The sequence below is a fragment of the Thermobia domestica genome, chromosome 4 (assembly GCF_964235325.1).
Source record: "Thermobia domestica chromosome 4, izTheDome1.hap1.1, whole genome shotgun sequence".
Classification (NCBI taxonomy): Eukaryota; Metazoa; Arthropoda; class Insecta; order Zygentoma; family Lepismatidae; genus Thermobia; species Thermobia domestica.
The window spans coordinates 239,037,447-239,060,420 of record NC_137457.1 but is presented as its reverse complement, the minus strand read 5'-3'; the positions used below and the strand labels follow the sequence as shown (position 1 = coordinate 239,060,420).

The window sequence follows — 22,974 nt, the reverse complement described above, 5'->3', positions numbered from 1 at the left end:
AAGTAGAATTCGGCGTCCGCTACAATCACCACAGCTAGAATTTTTTTTACATATAAAATAAACAGCATTTGTTGTTATGTAAAAATTTTAATCATGCTGTGTGGACAGACCATTGCAACAGCTAAAAGCGATCATTATGTATTCTTTTACAAATAAGAGCTGTTTCCAAGATACGTATTTGGGACTTGTTGTTGAACTTGACAAAATTACCTTTGGTTGATATACAAATCCATTTGGATATGAGTTTTGGAAATTTACAATACAACTTTTTGTAACGCTTCATACTATCGATAAGAAGTGAAATTTCAATACATTAGAAACTATTCGAAATGGTTGACAGCATTAATTTCAACTAATAATTGCATACTATTGTAATTTTATCCCTATGTGACCATACAAATAGCATTACAATTTCGATTCTTTTAATATTGGCAATTAAACGGGTTCAATTTGTTAATGCTAGACTTTCTTGTATTATTCTTAAGTGTCGGTGGTGTGATATTATTGTTTTAAATCTACATGCCCCAACAAAAGATACGGATGACTATATAAAAGACACTTTTTAAGAAATATCCCACCATGCCATATGAAAATTGTATTAGAGGATTTCAATGAGTAGGTAGAGCAACAAAATATTTTCAAACATGTTATAGGGAAAGAAAGTCTGCATAAGGAAACTAATGACAAAGGCGTTAGTTTCGTGAACTTTGGAACATCCAAAAAAATTATCGTCAAGAGTACAAAATTCCCACATAGCGATATTCATAAATACACCTGGACTTCGGCAGAAAGAAGAACACACAATCAAATTGATTACGTTTTAGTAGATGGAAGCAGACAGTCCAGCAAAATTGATGTTCGCTCGTACAGAGGATCCGATTGTGACACTGATCACTAACTGGTAGAAGCGATAACAAGAGAGAAATATTATCGTTGAATAAAAAGAATATTAAACATCTGAAAAGGGATAGGTTTAGTTTAAAAAAATTAGAGTAGAACCAGGCGAGAGGAATACCATATTCAAGTGAAATACATTATCTTCTTCAGAAGGTTTTGAGGGCACTAATGTTGAGGGTACTTGGGTTCAGATTAGGGATAGCATTAAAATTTCAGAAAGAGAAAAATGAGGCTGAAATCCACGCAGAAATTCTTAGGAATAAATCATGGTTCGATCAGAAATGCACCAAAGTAACGGAGAAGGGACAATAGGCTAAACTGCGTTGTCTACAAAATCCGAACGACGTAACTACACTAAATTTCATTGACATCAGAAGGAAAAAAAATCAAAACTGTTTAAAAGAGAAAGACGATATTTTGAAAGCTTAAATTGAAGATAATTAACTTGAAGATAACAGTAAAAGTATAAATCGAGCCCTGTTTAAGGACATCAACGAATTTAAGAAAGTGTATCTACTTCGCCCGTATATATTAAAGAGAGACGACGGAAGAATTCTTACTGATACAGATAGCATCATAAATAGATGGAAAGAAGTCTTTGACGATTAGCTTAACATGCAGCCAAAAAACTAATGTTCGCGTGGCGAGGCAAATACACAACAGAATTATAAATTTGAGAGCCTAGCCAAACAGAAGCAGAAATTGTTATAAAGAAATTAATGAAACACAAATCTCTGAGTATAGACGAAATTCCGACTCAGTTAAATTATAGCTAGAGGAGAAAATTGTGGAACAAGATACACAAACTCATTCTCCTTATCTGGAACAAGAATGACAATAGTGAAAAGAATGAATGATTGTTTCAATTCACAAGAAAGGCCAGAAAGTGGATTGTAATAATTAGGAGGCATTTCTCTTGTGTCAACGTCCTATAAAATCCTCTCAAACATTTAATTAGCAAGATTGATCCAATACGCGATTGAAACCATTGGAGATTATCAGTGTGGATTTAGACGAAATCAATCAACTATAGACGACATATTCGCCATTAGACAAATACTCGAAACGATATGGGAATACAATACTCCGATACATCGATTATTTATTGATTTTAGAAAGGCTTACAATTCTAATAGGAGATGAATATTATACAACATTCTTGCAGAATTTGGAATACCGAAAAAGCTAGCAGGAAACTCAAAGATACCAACCAAGGCCTAGAGCTGAACGGTATTCGCTTGGTTATTGTGTACGCTGATGATATAAATCTGATCGATGATAGAAGAACAATAGAAAAAATGCAGAGACATTTTTAAATGATTGCGGATTTAGAAGTAAATGCAGAAAATATTAATTAGTCAATATTAACAGACCAAAATTATAACCACGAAGAAATTAAAAGAAAGAAATTAATTGACCACTGAAAGCAGGGAACTCGTGTTATTATACAGTTCAAAATATTTTGTCGTCGCTAATTCTGTCGAGTAATTTGAAGCTCAAAATGCACTAAACGATAATCATGCATGTTCTGTCCTGTTGCGAAACATAGTAGCATATTTTAAGGGAAGGATGCAAATTGAAAGTATTTGAGAATAAAATCCTGAGATAAATATTCAGACTCACCAGGAACGGCAATCGGTAATGACGGAAACTTCACAATGAGGAATTGCATAATTTACACCCGTTACCAAATATTGTTAGAGTCATCACGGGTAGGAAGCTCAGGTGGGCAGGTCATGTAGCAAGAATGAAAGAAAGCAGGAACGCTTTCAAAGTTTTGTCTGGAAATCCAATCGGAAAACGTCCATTAGGAATAACTAGACGCAAATGGATGGACAATATTAAGATGAGTCTTGCGGAAATAGGCATACAAAGTAGAAACTGGATTCATTTGAGTAAGGACAGAAGTCATTGGAGAGGTATTATGAACGTGGCGTTGAATCTCCGGGTTCTATAGGCCAAAGAATTAGTTCTTTTACTGTAAAAATATTTTGTGATATATAACGGAAATTCAGAAGTTATATGTTTTTTTTTTGCATGCAGATAAATAAAACAAAGCACAACTAATAGGTATGCACACAAAACATATCTTGGCGATACAACTACTTGATGATCAATAAACTAATTCAAATTGGTAGCATTCCATATGTCAATGGAAAAAGTCACTACTGATTAGTCATTGAGAAAGGTGGTATTCGTTGGGTTAAGTTCTGACATTTTTATCCCTACTCTAAAAGCGTGATTACCTAAGCAAACTCATCAGCATCAAACGCTGAACACGTATTTCAGAATTTGACCGTTTCCCACTTCGAAGACGCTAATGCCTACAATATAAATTATTACTCGATACCTTATATATCAATATCACATCGTCATTAGCAAATCGTATGCAATAACGTTCTTTCAGGAATAAGTAAACATTTTTGTAATTCTTATTTAAAATTTTGGGTTGAGAGCGCAGCGAGCAAGAAAATTTTCAACAAATGTATCTCTTTGCAAACTGACAACAATATTGATCTAATAGGGCACCAATTATTTTGCGGAGCGCCGCGCCGCGTACTCTTTACCGACACCATTTCTTTCTTCTTGCTTATTCGGTGCTCCTTTGCTGCTGTTGGCAGCTGGTTGTATTATTATTAACAGTTACCAGGAAACTATTGGCGGTTGACACAGAATGTCATCTGATCCTTTCTATCGTTTAGTTGCACTTGCTTCAGTTAATACACTTTGTTTCCTTATGAAAAATGTTTCTGTGTTCCACTCATGGTCTTGGAACGAGTCAGTTGCGTTGATATTAAGTTTAACGTCCCGATCAGCAGCGATGCTATATGAAATGGGGACCTAGTGATTAACGTGGAATCCGAACCATATGAGATACCGCCGGAAATCAAACCCGGCTCTCCCACACCAAATGCGCGTACGCTAATCACATAGCCACGAAACATGTCAGGTCCATTAATATCTGATTGAGGGTTTGATTTGGTGTATACAGTATATATATTTTGATAAAGTCTGTTTTATTTCCTATTTTCAGAATGTAAGGGCCAATTTGAGGACTTTAACAAGAAATGCGGCACATATTGTGATAACTCCTGCAGGGACCATTTTGTAGAGCACAGAAAATGTCCATCTGAATGTGAATGGGATTGTCACTGTTGGGACGGATATTTCCGTGAACACGAAGATGGACTTTGCATTCCTGAGGACATATGCATAGGAACACTTCGTTGGAGTAAGTTAAACTGAGAGTTTAGATCAGTCATTTTTATCTGGTGAATATATGACGTAGAAGAGTGATTTGATAATCTGAGAGAAGAAAGGAAACACAATAAGGAAAGTAGGAACAGGGATGACGTAGGACAAGAAATGTTGCCAGTATACACGTAGTCGTAAACCTATGATTAGTATACTTATAAATCCATTAATTTGCTATTGATGTTTTTCTTCGGCTGTCACCTGTCTTTTATCAACGTTATAGTCTAGGCATCAACTTGACAAAAGTGCTCTCCGTTTCGAGTTTAAGAGCAAAACATGTAAATATTTCCCATCCGATATTCTTTGAGTATATACCCATCACTGACCACAAAAATACCGGATGCCAGAAAAGAACACCTCACGGGAAGGGAGGTGGAGAGGAATATAGCCGAAATATTAGCCGTTTCTATTATTCACTATAACTCCGTAACCATTGGAGCTAGAGCGTCCAATCGTTTCTCAATTTGTTTTTCTAATTGTCTTCTACAATTTAATTCTAGTGCATTTTTGAGCTAAATATAATGGTTTTCTTATAATTTTCATTTTTACTTAGTTTTGGTTGCGCAAGGCGTAAGGCTTTTAGCCACAGATTCTTTACAAGATGGAATTCGGAATAATGTTTCCTCTAACAGTTTTTCGAAATTTTATGCTCTTTCAAAAACTGTATACTTATATTAGTGTAGGACTAGTAGTGCCTGAGTTACAAGAGATTTTATTCTGTCGTGTGCGAAAGTGATCACAGCGCGACCCAAGAGTTAGTTCCCACAAATCGTAGATATTAGCAGCTGATGATTATTAGTATATATATATATATATATATATATATATATATATATTCTTCTCTGCCTGTTAATATATAATGTTGATGATTAAGTCTGTCTATAATCTAATTAAAAATATCAATTTTTAATATCAGTTGAGGGGCTTTTCAGAAAATAACCCTGCTCAAAACAAAATGTCTCTGAAGAATGAAAAGGGAGCTTTCTCTAGTACACATTATGAGAAACTAAAAAAACTTTTTCTTTATAGGTGTCTCTGATAGCTTCTAAAACATGCACATACATGCAGTTTTCCATTCATTTTTTTTATTATTATTTTCCTTAGGACAGATTCCTTTACCAGCAGTTGCTACTGAATCTGCAGAACTGTTTTCCACAAAGCTCCCTAAGATTAATTCTAAGATCTGTGATGAAGCTAGATTCCAACTTTTAGGAAAATGTAGAATGGAGAAATTACTCCAACTAGTGACGGTCAGTAACAATATATGAAAGGATTCCATTAACAAACAACTATTTGGGAAATGCTGATAAGTGTGAGATTGAATTACCAAGGACAGAAGACTCCGCATGGTACTTGGATGACCGAAGATATTCCGAAGGCATCTTTAGAGATTACCATGTGTAATTGTCACATACTTGAGTGTGTAAGTTTCAAATGCATGTATGATCGTGATTTTTTGTGCACTCCAATGTGCCTTTCGTGGAGGTCCGAGCGAATATAAAAATTCAATCAGTTAATGAACAAAGTGATGAAGAAAACTGAATGATGCATTACAACATCACATTTTTTTTAAAATATAAAAGTAACTAAGAAAGTTATGTCGTTTTTGTGGAGGTCTGTCTTCAATTGGCCGTTACACCGTGAGTTGAATGCGAATGGAAATAAGGCGAAGGCTAGTTGATGGCGTGGGTATATCCAACATACTACCTGGTTGTGACGTTTCAAATACACCATGAACTTGCGTAAGGACAGAGTGAACATGGGGCCTCTGCTGAACGTCATAAGAGCTTGTATGCAGTACGAGTTCAAACTGGGATTAAACGCCGCTGCAGGGAGCGGAAGATTTGCCAGGCCTTAGGTGATGGTGTCGTGACTACGCTGACAGTGCAGTGGTTGTTTAGCAAGTTTAAGCAGGATGACGAAAAACTCAAAGACGCACTACTTACCGGAAGACCAACACATGTACAAAATAAAGATCTTCAGGCAGCGGTTGGGGCGAACAGTGGCCAGACGTGTGAGAACCTGAGACTACAATCCCGCATGAGTCGACAAACCATTCGGTAGCACCTCCATCAACTTGGGAGGCAATACAAGTTGGGTCGATGGGTCCCACATAATTTTACTCCGGACCAGAAGGTAACGCTTGCAGACACTTAACTTTCTTTGCTGTCTTGTCTGAGGAATGAACCATTTCTGGACAGGTTGTTGACATGTGATGAGAAATTGGACCTGTACGAAGCTCCATGGCACCGTCATCATTGGTTAGCATCCCATGAAACGGTTTCAAGGCAGCCAAAACCAGCACTGCACCAGAAGAAGGCCCTCCTGTGTGTTTGGTGAACTGCTCGCGGCATCGTGCATCGGGAACTGCTACCTGCTTGTCAGAGCATCAATGCAACTGTCTACTGTCAGCAGTTGAGCCATGTTCAAGAAAAACTCAAAACTCTGGATCCAGCACTTCTGAATTGCAAAGGGGTCCTTCTATTACAGAACAACACTAAGTCCTACGTGGCTAGAATTACCCGAGACACTATTCTATGCCTTGGATGGGAAACACTATTGCACCCGCCATACCGCTGGGACATTGCACCATCCGATTATAAGCTGTTCCATCCCTTGCACTATCACCTTAAAGGACGCCAGTTCAAATCCCTAGTAGAGGTGCAAAATGCACTTAGTGCATTCTTCGCTTCACGGCTCACCAAGTTCTACAGCGATAGAGTCCATTGCTTTCCAAAAGCTGGCAGGGGGTCGTAGATGTTGATGGGTATTATTTTTAATCTTTCAGGTACGTCTTAGGAGACATGTCGATGTTCAAAACGGGTGGGTGAAAAAGCAAAAGAACTTTCTTGGTTACATTTATATGAGAGTGGCATAACATTATTGAGAACTAATTCTAGAAATCAAATAATTTGTTCTATTGTGTAGAGATTACTTAAGTACATAGTTTCCTTCTATTACGTTTCTTATTATAGATTTATTGTATTATAGCAAATGTACGCAATCTTAATGATAGGTAAGTGCTTCTACTGTAAATAAAAAGTAACAGTTTAAAAACCGATCATTTATTTAAAAAAATGAAACGATATCTTTGAGTTTTACGACCCTTGGTTATGCCGGTTAGGCTAAAGGAGAAGGTGATGATGAGTAATGGATGAAATGGTGGAATGAAGAAAGTGGGATGAAACGCGAGAACCCCGAGAAAGCCCACGCACACGGTGTTTGTCTACCACAAAGTTCACTTCGCGGGGGTTGGAATCGAACCCGAGACCCCAAGCACCGGAAGTAACGCTCTACCACTGAGCCACCGCGCCCATTCATTTATAAAATGTATTAGATATATTTTACTTTTTCCTTTCTTTCTAACCGTTACAGTAAGTATTAAGAATGAAAGGTGGTAATATTATATATATATATATATATATATATATATATATATATATATATATATATATATATATATATATATATATCGAAAAACTTGCAGCAAAAACAACTTTGTCGAAACCGTCTTTTCAGAAAAGTGAATGGAAAACTGCATGTATGTGCATGTTTTAGAAGTTATCAGAGATACCGGTACGTAGCAAGAAACAGTTTTGCAGTTTCTCATACTGTGTACTAGAGAAAGCTCTCTTCTTATTCTTCAGAGAAGTTTTGTGTTTCGAGCAGGGTCATTTCCTGAAAAGCCCCTCAACTGATATTAAAAATGGATATTTGTAATTAGATTATAGACAGAATTAATCATTAGGATTATGTACTTGCAAGCAGCCAAGATAGTATATATCTATATATATATTAATATTCATCAGCTGTAATATCTACAATTTGTGGGAAGTAACTCTTGGGCCGCGCCTTGATCAGTTTCGCACACGACAGAATAAAATCTCTTGTAACTCAGGCACTACTAGTCCTACACTTATATACGTATACATTTTTTGAAAGAGCATAAAATTACGAAAAACTTATAGAGTAGAAACACTTTTCCGAATTCCATCTTGTAAATAATCTGTAGCTAAAAAACTGACCTCACGCACAACCAAAACAGTAAAAATGAAAGTAACAAAAAACATATTTAGCTCAGAAATGCATTACAATTAAATTGTAGAAGAGAATTAGGCAAACAAAACGAAAAACGTTTGGACGCTCTAGCTCCAATGGTTACGGAGTTATAGTGAATAATAGAAACAACTAAAATTTCGGTTTTCTCATCTCCCCCTCCCCTCCCATGAGGTGTTTTATCTGGTCTCTGGGATTTTTGTGATCAGTGAGGGGTATATATTCAAAGAATATCGGAAGCCAAATTTTAACATGATTTGGCCTTAGAACTCAATGTTTTGACCCAATGCCTAGACTATTAGGTTATTTGTCGCTAGAACTTCCTCTCACTGAGAAGAAAGGACATTAGCATTTGGTTGGAAAAGACTCGTTTAGATATATACAAACGTACGTACGAAGTTCTCTTTCCTGAAACAATTATATTAAGTATCCTTTCTAAAATGATTTACGAAAGAAAAGAAAATGTAATTATGCTACATAACTTAAGCTTCCTTAATAATAAATACAAGGTTGAGCAGAAGCAATGTATCTCTTTATTAAATATCTTACAGTAACCGTACACAGGGAATTTAAAGGACGAGAGCGGTAAGTGATAAATAACATAATGCTATTTTAGTACAAAGTAATCTAATTGGCAAAATAACCCAAACATTTTGTTTAGTTTTGTTTAGGACATCCTTGTTTACTTTTTAACAATCGCGTCTCTGAGATTAACGCGTCCTTTGTGATTCACTGACAGAGTCGAGGTGTGAAACTGTCTACTACCTTCACCAGCATTGCAGGTGAAATTGCACTAACTCTTACATTGATGCGACGCTTTAGATTCTGTAAGTTAGGAACACGTGATGGAAACATTTTGCTTTTGAGCTAAACCCACAGAAGGAAATCACAAGCATTTAGTTCGGAAAACCTGGCTGACCATGGTAGTCCAAAAACGTAAGATGATTCTGTTTGCGAAAGCCCATACGTAACATTCCCATTGTGTGTCGAGTGGCATAAGAAGCTGTCCAATCTTGTCAGAAATAAACTGACAAAAAATCATCACTCTGTCACTGTAATTCGGAGAAATCGAAAGTAATCAATAGGCCTCTGAAGCGTTCCGAGATGACTGTGAATGTGTTTTTATAATGATCCCCAGATAGTAGAGTCCAATATTTCTGGAAGCCGAACCATCGCAGCAAACCTTGGCCTTTGCACTGTGAAGTGGTTTTTCGTGGAGTTCCTATGAATTTTGTGAAGTTACTCTAGTATTGCATTTTTTTTACATGGCCTGTCAGTTCAAAGTGTTTCATCCGACATAATCAGGTTGGAAAGAATGTACCTATTCTCTTCCAATAGTTCGGTAAAATTTACACTAATTCTTTCCGGGAAGCACTGTCAGGCTGGGATATCTTATGGGTCACTTGCAATTTGTATACATGATAACAAATAGATGCGGAGAATACACCGGTAAATTCTGTTTAGTATGTGTAAAACTGCAGCATGTGTGATTACTAAACACCTAGGACTCCTGTCAACAGCAATCTGTACGCTCTAAATGTTTTCTGGTGTCGGAGCACTGTTCTTAACTTTCCCGGTAACTTCTTATTGTGGTTGTAGGACAAAACCAATCAACCCACCTTCGAATTATATACTGTTCCGGTTCTCTCCAATATCTCCCAATGTTGAAGTGTTGCCCAAATTTGAACGCGTAGCTACCACACTGTTGTCACTTTTAAAATACGTTTCAATCACAAATGCTCAATAATTTGGTCCATCGCTCCATTATAACTAAAATGGCATCCTATCTGCTACACTTTTCCCTGCTCGGTGTTATGCTTACGACGCCAACGTACGAGCTACCAACTGTTATATGTGATAGATTAGTTTTGCCAGATCGTTTATCCCTACATCACTGACAGTTCTATATCTGTAAACTGAATTGCTTCTGATTACATTATATTATGCTTAATATAGATAGAGAAAAATTTGAAAATGAACAGTCTTTTCATTTTTTGATTTACGTATTTCTCTTTTACATAAATGATTCGCGAGCATGTATAAGAAAAATAAGTTCATTATTGAGACTCCTGATTCACAAATAAATGCTTACTATATCTTTTATATTACATCCGTAATTATCATAATAAATGCAAACTTCAGTATTTGTAAAACTGCAATTTCGATACATCTGATGCATAGGTATAGAGAGCAGTCAAAACATGAAAACATAGGTATAATTAAAGCCGTATCTTACATAAATCTTCTTCAATGATGTACTTAGGAACACGTGGAATATTTATACATGTATAATAAATTGAACTCAGAGATAAAAGTCCAAACTGGAATTACGGAGAAAAGAAATAATACGTTGCAGAGCTTGGTGAAATATTTCTCAGTATCAAAATATCTTCTCACCAGATGAAATTACTACAGAAATTTTGAAACATTGTATTTTGAAGATGATACATGCAACTTTTTTCTTAATTTTAGTAGTTATACGATTATCATAAATATAAACATCCTGAAACTCCTATAATGTTTGTACATAGATAGAGTGGTAACACTCACACTAGGTTTTCTCTTCAGCACTTCGACAAAAGCACCCGCTGCATAGCAAACTTGCTACAATTGTGTTCCTCTTGGTCAAAAACTCAATCTTCACTGGTCTTTCAACATGATTAAATATTGAAACTGCAACAAATGTATCTGAATGCTCTTCTCAACACTAACCTCCTCCTACAGTCTAGTGCCTACAGTCATACGTCCTTGCTCCACGTAATTCTAGGTTTGCTTCCCGGTGGTAGAACATTAAAAAATGAAGTAATTTTATTTGTTCAGATGCCATCTCAAACTGCATATACACATTCTATATAGTTTTAGTAGTAGAAAGAAACGAAAAAATCCCAGTGTCATTAAACATTTACTTATTTAGTATCGTGGAGAAAGATAAAAATGTCTATATGTGACAATGTAATAAATACATCAATGCACATAACGCCCGTCAGCAAGGCAAAGTACCTGGTATCCTTGCCTTTACCTGAAATTTTAAATTCCAGTAACCAAAAGAATAAACAGAAATTTGTGTTGTTAATTGTATAAAAATTTCTTTTCCAATTAAAAATAAGATTTCTTTGCAACTTTTCAATATTTCAGTCTATCACAGTAAACAGAGATTTATATTCTCCAACGGCCAGTTTCCATTTTTCTTAGGGACTCTTTTAATTATTCCAAAAGTGTTAGCAAAGATATCTGTTTGTGCATTTTTATTTTTAACGGAGAAAATCATGTAGCTGTGCTCGCCTTACAATCAAATATACATTATAAAATTGAAAGTGACTGTGTTGGTGACTCTAAATCTCTTGAACTATCTGACTGATCTCGATCAAAGTTTCAAAATAGATGAGATTCGGTACTGGGAGCGCTTTTGTCATTTTGCTTTGGCGATAGAACTTAGGGGGAAGGAGGAGGGCAGTTATAAAAGTAAATAAAACTATATAACTCTTGAACCAATCGACCAATCTCAATCACATTTTTAAAATGGATGAGGATTGTGTTTGGGATGTTTCTTTATTATTTCACTTTAGGTTAGCAACATACTGTTAGATCTTAAACATGTGATGGAAGAGAAGGGGAAGATATTAAAAAAATCAATATAAATAAAAATTAAAATGACTAGATTTGTGACTGAATAATGTTTGAACCATCCGACACAACTCAATCAAATTTTCAACGTGGATGAGATTCGGAAGTGAAAAGATTTTATTTCATCTTGACGGTAGAACCTAGGAGAGGGGAAGAGGAGGAGGAGGTATAAATATAAGTAAATAAAACTCAATAACTCTTGAGCCACCCAAACGATCTCGTTCAAATTTTTAAGATAGATGAGACTCGGGACAGGCCCAATGTTTGTCATTTTACTTGATGGTAAAACGTAGCAGAGGGGGAGGAAAGATATATATGTACAAAAATGAAAATAAAGAAGTGGAGGGGAAGTGGAGAATGAGTTATATAAAAATTAATTAAACTTAATAACTCTTGAACAACCCGATCAACCTCGATCAAATTTTCAACATAGATGAGGTTCAGCTCTGAGATGCTTTTTGTCCTATCACATTGAGGGAAGAACTTAGAAGAGAAAAAATGATAGGGAGATATATGTGAAAATAAAGAAAACTTAATTCTTGAACCACCTGACAGACCTCGATCAAATTTTCAACATAGATGAAGATCAGATTAGTTTGCTACACAATTTTCAACAGTCATTAATGGCTTTGATTTACATATTCTCCGGAGATTCTCAACATCTGACAGTTGTTAATGATATATTCCATGACATGTTGTTACAATCACAGGCGGTTCTTTTATAGTATTACAGTTTGAATAATTGATGCTTGTTTTCTCCGCATATTAATGATCCTCGTTGTCGCAAATGACGCAGACGAAATATGATAATATATGCAGCTATGAATTAAGAAGCGTACGGACCTTTTATATGGAAGAGAATATGACGTATAATGAAAGATTTCCGCTATTAGAATGTTTAAGAAGTGTTAATTTGAAAAACAGAATATAAATTCCGTTTAGAAATAAAATATGTAGAGCACACGTACAAGAAATTAAAATATTTTTGTTTCGTTTATATGCATGCCATTCACTGGTTGGCATTCAGTACATGACATTCAGTGGACACATGCTAGACATTCAGTGGATGTTCTTCATTGGAAAAGGAAAAGAATGTTCTGGAAGTTTCGTAGTTGGAAGGGGAAAAGAAGATTTTGGAATTTTTTAGATTGCTTTCAAGATTATTAGTTATCTGTTTCTGCCAAAATCCATAGTATATTGGGTTACAAAACATGAAGAAAGTTATCGTGCACTATATAACATGACCCTGCCTACGCGGAAAACACGGCAGAATAAAGCAGAGAAATTATGTAAGGATGCAAAAATGTATGTTCAATGGAAACAAGAATTTGATTTCAAAGATGTAGTTACTTTTCAAAAGTATTTATTGAAAAAGAATTATCAAATTGTAGTATATAAACTATCGGATGATTGAATAAAACCTGTGGTACGCAACTCAAAAATAAGTGCGGAGAAAAAGATATTTATATTGTATCAGAGAGGTGATACTCTGGGCCATTTTCAACCCATTAAGAACATTACTTCATGTTTGGGTAAGACCAGTTTTTGCTTTTCGTGCTTGCAAAGATTTTATGAAACACGTACAACTCATCAATGTCAGATGAGATGCTCGTACTATGAACATTCCCATATTACGAAAAACAATGCGAAACTAGTACACTGCACACAATGTAATAGGAACCTTGTTGAAGGCACTTGTTTTAATAATCATTTAGCACTGAATAAAGTAAAGAAATCCCCATGTGATTACCTGATAATTTCGTCATGTTGTGTAATTTACGCCATGCGAAAAGGAAAATCAGCTCATGTATGGGCGAATACTATTGTAGTGTTTGTAAAGTGCACGTGATTGTTGGCCATCGGTGTTTGATTCAAAACTGTAAGCTAAAACGCACTGAACGTTTTTTGTACATCATATTTGATGTGGAAACAATACTTTTACCACAAAATGAGAAAGGTGAACGGAGGCATGATGTAAATTTGTGTTGTTGTTTGAATGTATGTTTCCACTGCATAAATACTGGAGTAGATAGTTTGTGTTCTACGTGCGGAGATAAAATAACAGGGACCCATACGTTTTCTTTTACTACCCTGGAGGCTTTTATTGAACATGTACTTATGGAAAGGCCAGAGTATCATATTGTTCTGGCACTTGATCACGATAATTCGCGATATGTTGGTCTATTTTGTGTTCGGACACTTATTGAAAAGCAAAAAATAAATCCTCATGTTCTTATGCACGGGAAAAAATGTTCGGAGACCAGATTTGGGCATCTTTTCTCGAAGATATATGTGAAAGGCACATCGAATGGTGTACAATAAAAGCAGACGAATAGAGCTGACATAGTGACTGACGTACCAAAAAGTGTTAGTGTTCCGTATGGCTATAGAACTCATAATTTATTGTCAATACTGCAGAAAATACGTATCGGTACATTGATATGTTAGAGCAAATTGGACACAATTATAATAATAGTTATCATACAACTATTAAAATGACACCGCAGAAGTAAATGATTCTATTTTCAATCAAGTGTAGAATACACTGTACGGAGCGGCTGTAAATAAAAATAAATGTGCGTGTAAATTTGAAGCAGGTACATGTTTATGTTCCCATTACTAAATATAAACATAAACTTGAAAAACGTTATTTGCCGAATTGGTCCCGAGAAATAGTTTCGTTGATAAATCAAATCATATTATAGAACTCATAATTGATTCTCCATAAACTCGTTTTTTGGGAAAGAAAAGCAGAGTTTCTATCACATTGTGTCATTTCCAACGAAGATGTTACGCTTTTAACATTCCTGCTCTATTCTGATTACTGGCCCGTCATGCGCTGGTAAAACGCACCTTGTCAATCGATTAGTTAGAGGAATAAATGATACTTTTAATGTTTCCTTTAAACAAATCGTCTGGTGTTATGGCGCACTCATACTAAACTTGGACGTTGATGCAAAAATACGTTTTCTGGAAGGAATTCTTGAAATAAATACTTTTGATATAAGTGAAAATTCGTTACTCATATTAGATGATTTCATGCCAGAAACAAATGAAAACGTGGCAAAATTATTTACAAAGTACGCTCACCATAAGAAATTAACCGTAATATTTATCGTTCAAAATTTATTTTCATACTGCCGGTATGCTCAAAATTTAATTCCAAAAAGTACTCAGATCCTGCATCTTTATCCAGTCTTAGTGCATTAGAACGTAAAACAAAATTATCGTGAGAGAAAATTAAAGAATGGTTAGCATCACAAGATGCATATACACTGCACGCCCCACACGAAAACCATATCCACGAAAACAATGTTATTTTAGAGGTCCTAATGAAACATTACAATGAGATTTGGCGGACATGCAAAATATTGCAAAGTATAATGATGAATATGGCTATATTTTATGTACAATTGACATTTTTCGCGGTACTTGTATTGCATTCCTCTGATAACAAAGAAAGGGAATGAAATGGCTAAAAAATAACTTCAATTTTAAACCAACTGCTATCACAGGTTCACGTTCAAACTGATTTAGGGTCAGAATCTTATAATCGCCATGTAAACAAAGTGTTTAGATATTTTGGAATTAATAATTATAGTGTACATTCGAAAATGAGAAATGTGTTAGTAGAAAGAGTGATTCGTACCATTAAAAGTAAAATATATTGTTATTTTACTGCAGAAAATACGTATCGGTACATTGATATGTTAAATCAAATCGTACACAATTATAATCGTAGTTATCACTCAACTATTAAAATGCAACCGCAGAAGTATATGATTCAAATATCAATCAGTGTGAAATACGCTGTACGGAAACACTGTAAATAAAAAGAGTATTTACCTGTAAATTTGAAGAAGCAGGTTAAGTTCGCATTACTAAATATAAAAATAAACTTGGAAAAGGTTATTGGCCGAATTGATATCGAGAAATATTTCTCGTTGATAAGTGTATTAAATCAAATCCTGTAACTTATAAATTAAAAGACTGGCGGGTGATGAAATTAAAGAAATATTTTATACTGAAGAATTACAAAAAATTCTAACCTCAAACAAGACCTATTTAATTGAAAAAGTTCTTCAACGTAAGAAGTATAGGTTTTCGTGAAATGGTTAGGCTACCCAGAGTGTATGAATTCGTGAATTTGAGTATATAGTATTCAGTCTGCATAATGAATTTGTCGTTCAAACACGGATTTTGCGTGACGTTACCCTCCAATGTAAGTAGTACTTTTGTTGATAATACAACATCCTCATTTCGAGTAAAACTTGCAGGAGCCATAGATTTATCTGATGGACAGTGAGTTGTGGGCGTAACACAAATTAATATACCATGCACTTGATATAATGCTGGTCCGGGTGAATAAATTACAATCGATACATTCATTGATGGTGAATATATTAGATATGATGTTAAAGCAACGGAGGGTATTATTTATCAATTAAAACCATCTTAAATCTAATTCCCGAGAAGTTACGTATAATAAAGTATAATTATTTTAAGAAACTGTATATTCAACGTTCCTTCCGGTCACGTGATCGGTGTAGTCTGCACATAACACAAGGTTCAGAAAATTTATTTTTTTATAATTCAGTGGTGTATACGAGGGTCATTACGAAAGTTTCGAGATACGCATTGTTGTGGCACAGTATTTGAATTCCAACAATTGCGTTCTGTAGTGGTATCCAGAGCGAAGAAGCGAAGCAAGTTTCAATTAGCCTCGCTTATAGGCGTGACCGTGTCGCCTTTACTTGTCTATTGATGTGAGCAGTATTCGACTGTCTAGAATGGAGCTCGAAAGGGAACATTCTCGGGCAATGATCCTTTATGATTTCAAAAATAGTTTGGACGATACACAAAGCATTTCCCGTTTGCAGGGGCATTCGGGGAAATTGCTCCTTTCCGTGCTACAATTTTTCGGTGGTTTGGTGAATTCAGAAGAGGCCGGGCATCGTTTAAAGATGAATAGAAGGATGAACGTCCAGCAAAAGCAGTGTCAGATGAAAACATTGCCGCTGTGGAACAAATGATTCGACAAAATCCTCGAAATACTTTCAAAGACATTGAATTTACAGTGAACATTGGATCGCCAGCAGTAACAAAAATTCTTCATGACCATCTTCGGCTTAGGAAGGTTTCATCTTGTTGGGTGCTTCATACTTTGACTGAGCAGCAGAAGCGCATGCGTGTGGAATGGTGAGAAGAAATGCTTGCAAGATTTGATGGAGGCAATTCACGACGCGTCTCTGACATTGTTACTGGTGATGAGACTTGGATCTATCAATTTGACCCTGAAAATAAATGCCAGTCTACAGTTTGGATCTTTCCAGACGAAAATTCACCCACCAAAGTGAAGCGACCGCGAAGTGTGGGGAAGATATGGTAATAACTTTCGTCTCCAAATCTGGCCATGTTGCAACTGTTCCACTTGAAGAACAAAGGACTGTTACTCATCTGTGGTACACCACTGCTTGCCTAACAAAAGTGTTCTAGAAGCTTCGGGAACGGCGTCCAAGAACTGGATTGCGTGGGATTCTGCTTCATCATGACAACGCATCCGCACACACGTCTAACATCACAATTCAGTTTTTAGAATCTACGGAGGACAAACTTATGACTCATCAGCCGTATAGCCCTGACCTGGCTCCGTGTGATTTTTCTCTGTTCCACAGGATCAAAGATCGCATGCGTGGGAAGAGATTTTGCAGCCCTGAAGTGGCTTACGAGAATGAACTGAAGATCAAGCAGTTATTCATTTACTCTTCTGTTTCCAGAAAATCCACGCACGTGGTGTCTATCCACCATGAAGTTCGTATGACATTAGATGGGATCGATCTTAAATATATAAAGGTCGGGATCAGTACTACACATGTCATTGTCGAATAACTCAAGCTTGTGTGCACCGTTACAGAAATATTTACTTACGTCTTGTGTGCGTGTACATAGGTTCAAGTCCATTGGGGACCATAGAACATAGTGGTTCTTAACATACTTTATACATAAGTCTAAGTCCCGTCATTAAGAGCTCAGCTATTCGTTCTATTATTTCGTAGTAATTATTATTGATAATGTTTAGTACCGGTAAGTGGTTTTGCTTTTACGTATTGTTATTCTTTTTAAAATATTTCAAATAAACGCTACCATAATTGCTCTAATATTGTACGTACGCAATTAACAATTGATAAAAAACATAACGTTCCGACGTAGCTACAAGGAAGTAATAAAAAACGAAGGTGGAAGTATTGGGGTTCAAACCCATACTCATGGACATCAAAAGTATTATAGGCCTAACCAGTTGCCAGAAACCGCTTTGCTATGATGATTACGCTTAGTAACAAACACTGTATTCAAGTTCTGTGGTGCCCCTATTGTGAGCATGCGTTCGAAAAAGAGTTGAAAAGATACAGTTTACTTTCAAAAAGAACAAACCATGAGTTTAAAGCATGAAAAAGGTTTTCAAAATGTTTGAAACATGTTTTAAAACACACACGAAAAAATACATGTTTTAAATATTTTGAACAGTTTAAAACATGATTTTAAACATACTTCAAAATCTTGTAATAACGTATTTATTAAAACATTTTTGCTTTTGCAACCTATCTTTCCATTTATTATATCCTGGTTAATACCGGGTACAGAATCCAGTGTGTTGGGTGCAGAATATTTCAATATAGATGAGTAATTCTCAACTTTTTTCTTATGTCGATCCCCTTTTATTACACCCTCTTGGCACTGACTCTTATAAGTACTTTCTTGCTTGTAATAACCTTTTCCGGTAGATTTTAAAATCTACCCACTATAGAGATTTCACACAATCTATCAATATACGTGGCGAAACAAAAGTGCTTACCATCCTTGTGCGTTGAGAATGGGTCGAGGGAAAAGATGAAACTTGGAAGTGGTATGATACATCAGATGGTGTTATTAAGCATCATGGCGGACATCTTTACTTAGTATTCGAAATTTTAAACACAAAAGGAGTTATGTTACATGTTTTAAGGCTAACATTTTACCAGAAATACGGTTGTGAGGTTATTTTATCCCTGAAGCAAGTCATTTCGGAGTTACTGCTTTTGAAAATTATGCCTTTAGGACCTAAGCGCGCGTTTCCTGGAGGCGGGTAAGATTTTTGTTGTAAAAGTTGATTACTATTTCAGAACACTGATGCTAAAAAAATTATTTTAAAATATTAAATTTTCGAAAAGTAAGGTTTGAAGCACACTTCATGTTGTGCTAACTTTAAAATATTCTCTGTAAGCCTATATAATTGGTTGTTTTTGAGTCAATAATTTATTGAAGAAATGTATTATTTGGGTCGTGCAGAGCACAATGGATCCATATCTATTTTCAATAAAGTTCAGTTTTACCCAGCAGATGAATTCTATTTCAAAACGTAATATCTTCGCAAAACAAATCTAAGAGTCAAAAACAAATCTAATTAAAACCATGCGAACGGACGTGGGATAGTTTAATATGACGACCGCTAGACAGAAGCGCCAGTGGAACAGGAGTGCAACCGCCCCCATTCCCACCATGAATTTCAGATTTTGGGGGCAGAAGGGCAGTTTTAGAACTCTTTTAATAAGCCAAGTCCAACAAAACAAGGTTTAGGTCTTTACACCGAATAGATACGAAGAACATACAGATGACTGGAAAGTTGCTTAGGCCAAATTTTCAGAATTTTAAGCACTCCCGAAACTCGAAAATAGAGCAACATTTAGAACCCATGGCCCAAAAAAAATACCAGAGCAATATATAGCTCTTTACGGCCAATGGAAATGGATTATAACTTATCAAAATCCGTATTTATTCGGTGTAAGGATTCAAATATTTTATGTTGGATTTTGCTCAGCAAAAGGTTTCTAAATCTTCATTACTGCCCCCAAAATCTGAAATTTAGGGTAGGAAGCGGATGACCTCTAAACTATAAAATTCTAGACTGTATTTTCTCATGTAGTTTTTCTTTTTTTCATCTCGGATTCATAGTTGTGAAAATATTACGTTTTCCTTTGGTATATTCTTTTGGACATACAGTGCATTTATTTAACGAAATTATGTATCATTGACCATAGCATTCCAAATTTGAGTTGTTAATCATTCCCATCGTGCCTCTACCCTCAAAATTTAATGTTAAAAGACCGAAAATTGCGCCTTGTAGTGTGGTGCATACATGCAGACAGAAATAAATTGAGATCAAATTGTTCCAGACACTGTTGTTCGGCACTGGTGTTACAATAAGTATCACGCTTTAATAGTTAGTTACGCGGGCTACTGCCATACCTTGAGCTTTCCTTAGTCCCTCATACAAGCTATGCAAACGTGTAAAGTTTTGAAGACAATTTAGAACTGAGGTGGGGAAGAGGGACGAAATAAAATTTTCATAATATAATGAAAAATATTTTTGATACAAATCTAATTATTACCTGAAGTTCTCAGCTGCATTCCAACCACATCAGAAGCAATTTTCGGATCAACACTTCTACTTTTTACTGTTTGTTTTGGTTTCCAGTTTTTTCACAGCATTGCATTTTTCATAATAGTTCTTCATTCTTTAAACTAAAGCCACAGTTCTCTCTTACACGTTTTGCAACGAGCTCGCGTGGTCATTTTCTTATCTGGTGGAGTTTAAGTTACTTTAATATTTTTGTTTCAAATTAGTGGTCGAACTGAGGCGGTATGCGGTGGTATGCCATAACGCCTCTGGTTTATCAGTAATGAGGACATACCGTCTCTGGGTTTTCAGTGATCAAGACAATATTTAAATATCTTGTATGTTGAGTCAAAATCATAATAAAACATACCACCCCTGCTTTTTTCCCACTTCGAACACTGCTCCAAATGATATACTTTTCTTTTCTTTCCGTAAAATTCATGTTAATCGATTCCAAGTTGTACACAGACATAGAACCAACATGTACTGTATCAACGAATAGGCATTATTTTAATTTCAGAACTGCAATTTACCAAATAACCTTTTGTTTGTTTGTTTTCTGAATACAACACAAAAATTTGTTTCCATGATAATTATTTTATTTTTTTAATATCAGTTCTACAAGTAGTTCAACCTTCGATTACGACACTTTCTCGTAAGTTTACTGAGAAACATTTATACAATACAATGTACGAGGGGAGGAAGACAAAATAAATTGTAAATTAGCACATTGACCTGCTGTAGCCACGAGAAATCAAGAGATTCACATGGGAAGAAAATAGTCTTCTCAATGTGGATCACTTTTTGATAATTTTCTTTCTCTGACAATTTTTTTTACAAAAATAAAATAAAATAAAAATAAAAACATGTTTAAAACAAGTCTTAAAAAGTACAAGTGTTTAAAACAAAATATACAAAATTTGTTTTAAACAAAATGAATTGTTTAAAACACGTTTTAACCATTTGTTTTAAATAAAACAACCCTGGTTCGAACCCCAAAACTTCCACATTTTTTTATTTTTAATTTTTTGCAGCTGCGTCGGAACGTTAAATGTGTGTTCTTTATCAATTGTAAATGGCGTTTACATTCAAAGTAACAGTAATTACAGTTGCATTTATTTGGATATAATTTTAAAATAAAGAAAATAATAAAGTCAATACGCAAGGACAAAAATTACTGGTACTAAACATTATTAATAATTATTACTACGGAAGACTAAAACGAACAGCTGAGCTTCTAACGATGGAACTTACAATTTTGGTTAAAGTATATTAAAGTCCACTGTGTTCTATTGTTCCCAATGGACTTGAACCCATTTCGAAGCACAGAGGCGTCAGAACTGCGGGGCAAGGGGCAGCTGCCCCCTCCCACTGAATGTTTCATGGAGGGCAAGATACTCGTTTAGCCTTTCCACTTCGAGACTGTAAAACATCAAATAAAAATCATTATATGAACTAAATTTTGTTTTTTATGATAATGTGAAAACATTCTCTATTCCAATTTCATCTTTCTCTTTAAGACATAAGAATGGGCTCTTTTTCTGACCCCATATTACACAGAAAGATTTAGAAAAAGAGTTGAATATTATCTTTCTTTCCATTGATGTACATTCTCAAAACAATAAATTCTTTAAGAATTGTTGTTAAGTAATCGTAACTCTGCAATATGAAACGAGTCGTTGATCGAAATCTTAAAGTTTAAAAAAGATAATAGTTAAATGAGTAACAGAACATTTAAATATCTATTATACAAATTTAAATTACTCTTACAAACAATATGCAGAGAGCAGTAAGTTTTATAGTGAGAAAAAATGTATCCCGTTTGAGCAGTAACGAACAGAGATGGTCATTTCTCCTAACCCTCCCTCACCCTCACCCTCAATTGACGCAGCTCACCCTCCATCAAACTCACTCTCCATTGGTGCCCTCCCTTCACTCTCTCTCACACTCACCCTCCATTGACACCTCCACACTCACCCTCCCTCACACTCACCCTAAAATTGACTGCTTCCCCTCATTCTTCCTCACATTCACCCTCCATTAACGACCTCCCCTCACCCTCTCTCACACTCACCCTCCATTTACGTCCTCACACTCACCCTCCCTCACACTCACCCTGCATTGACGCCTTCAACTTCACCCTCCCTCACACTCACCCTCCATTAACGCCGTCATCATCACCCTTCATTGACGCCTCACCCTCCATTAACGCCCTCACCTTCAATCGAAGCCCTCACCCTCGAACTTGCTCACACCCACACTCAAATGACGCCCTCACACTTACCTTCAAGCAACTAAATTAATCAGGACACGACAAACTTAAATGTGCTCAATATAGTACGTGTAAAATAATACGTATGTGTAATTTCCCTCTAAGGTGTGGAATTTTCAAATGGTGTTCCAAGTTTTATCTTCCTAACTTCAGAAATCTGGGAGATACAGTCCCTTGAAAAAAAAAAACTACCATTTACTCTTTTAGGATACTCGTTTCCGAGAATCGTTCCTTATCCCTTGTTTTTGTGACAAAAGGAGCATTTTATGTAAATTGCACATTCCTCCCTATAGAAATATGGTCTGGCTGATAATGTCACTCACTTCTACTGTTCTATATAATAGCATAGTATTGTTATTATTACTGAAGATTTGAAATTAAAATGCTGCATCTGAAATCCCAGAAAAAGCCAGACAAATAGTACGTATGACAAACA

At 35.6% G+C, this 22,974-nt stretch overlaps 1 protein-coding gene across 1 annotated transcript in view; it reads left to right on the top strand.

Annotated features, from left to right (window-relative positions):
• LOC145683073 (WAP four-disulfide core domain protein 8-like) overlaps positions 1 to 22,974 on the top strand; it is a 56,029-nt gene that overhangs the window by 27,201 nt on the left and 5,854 nt on the right. The window contains exon 3 of the mRNA XM_081754432.1: positions 3,932 to 4,129. Coding sequence (XP_081610558.1) covers positions 3,932 to 4,129 — 198 coding nt within the window. The remainder of the gene's footprint in view (positions 1 to 3,931; positions 4,130 to 22,974) is intronic.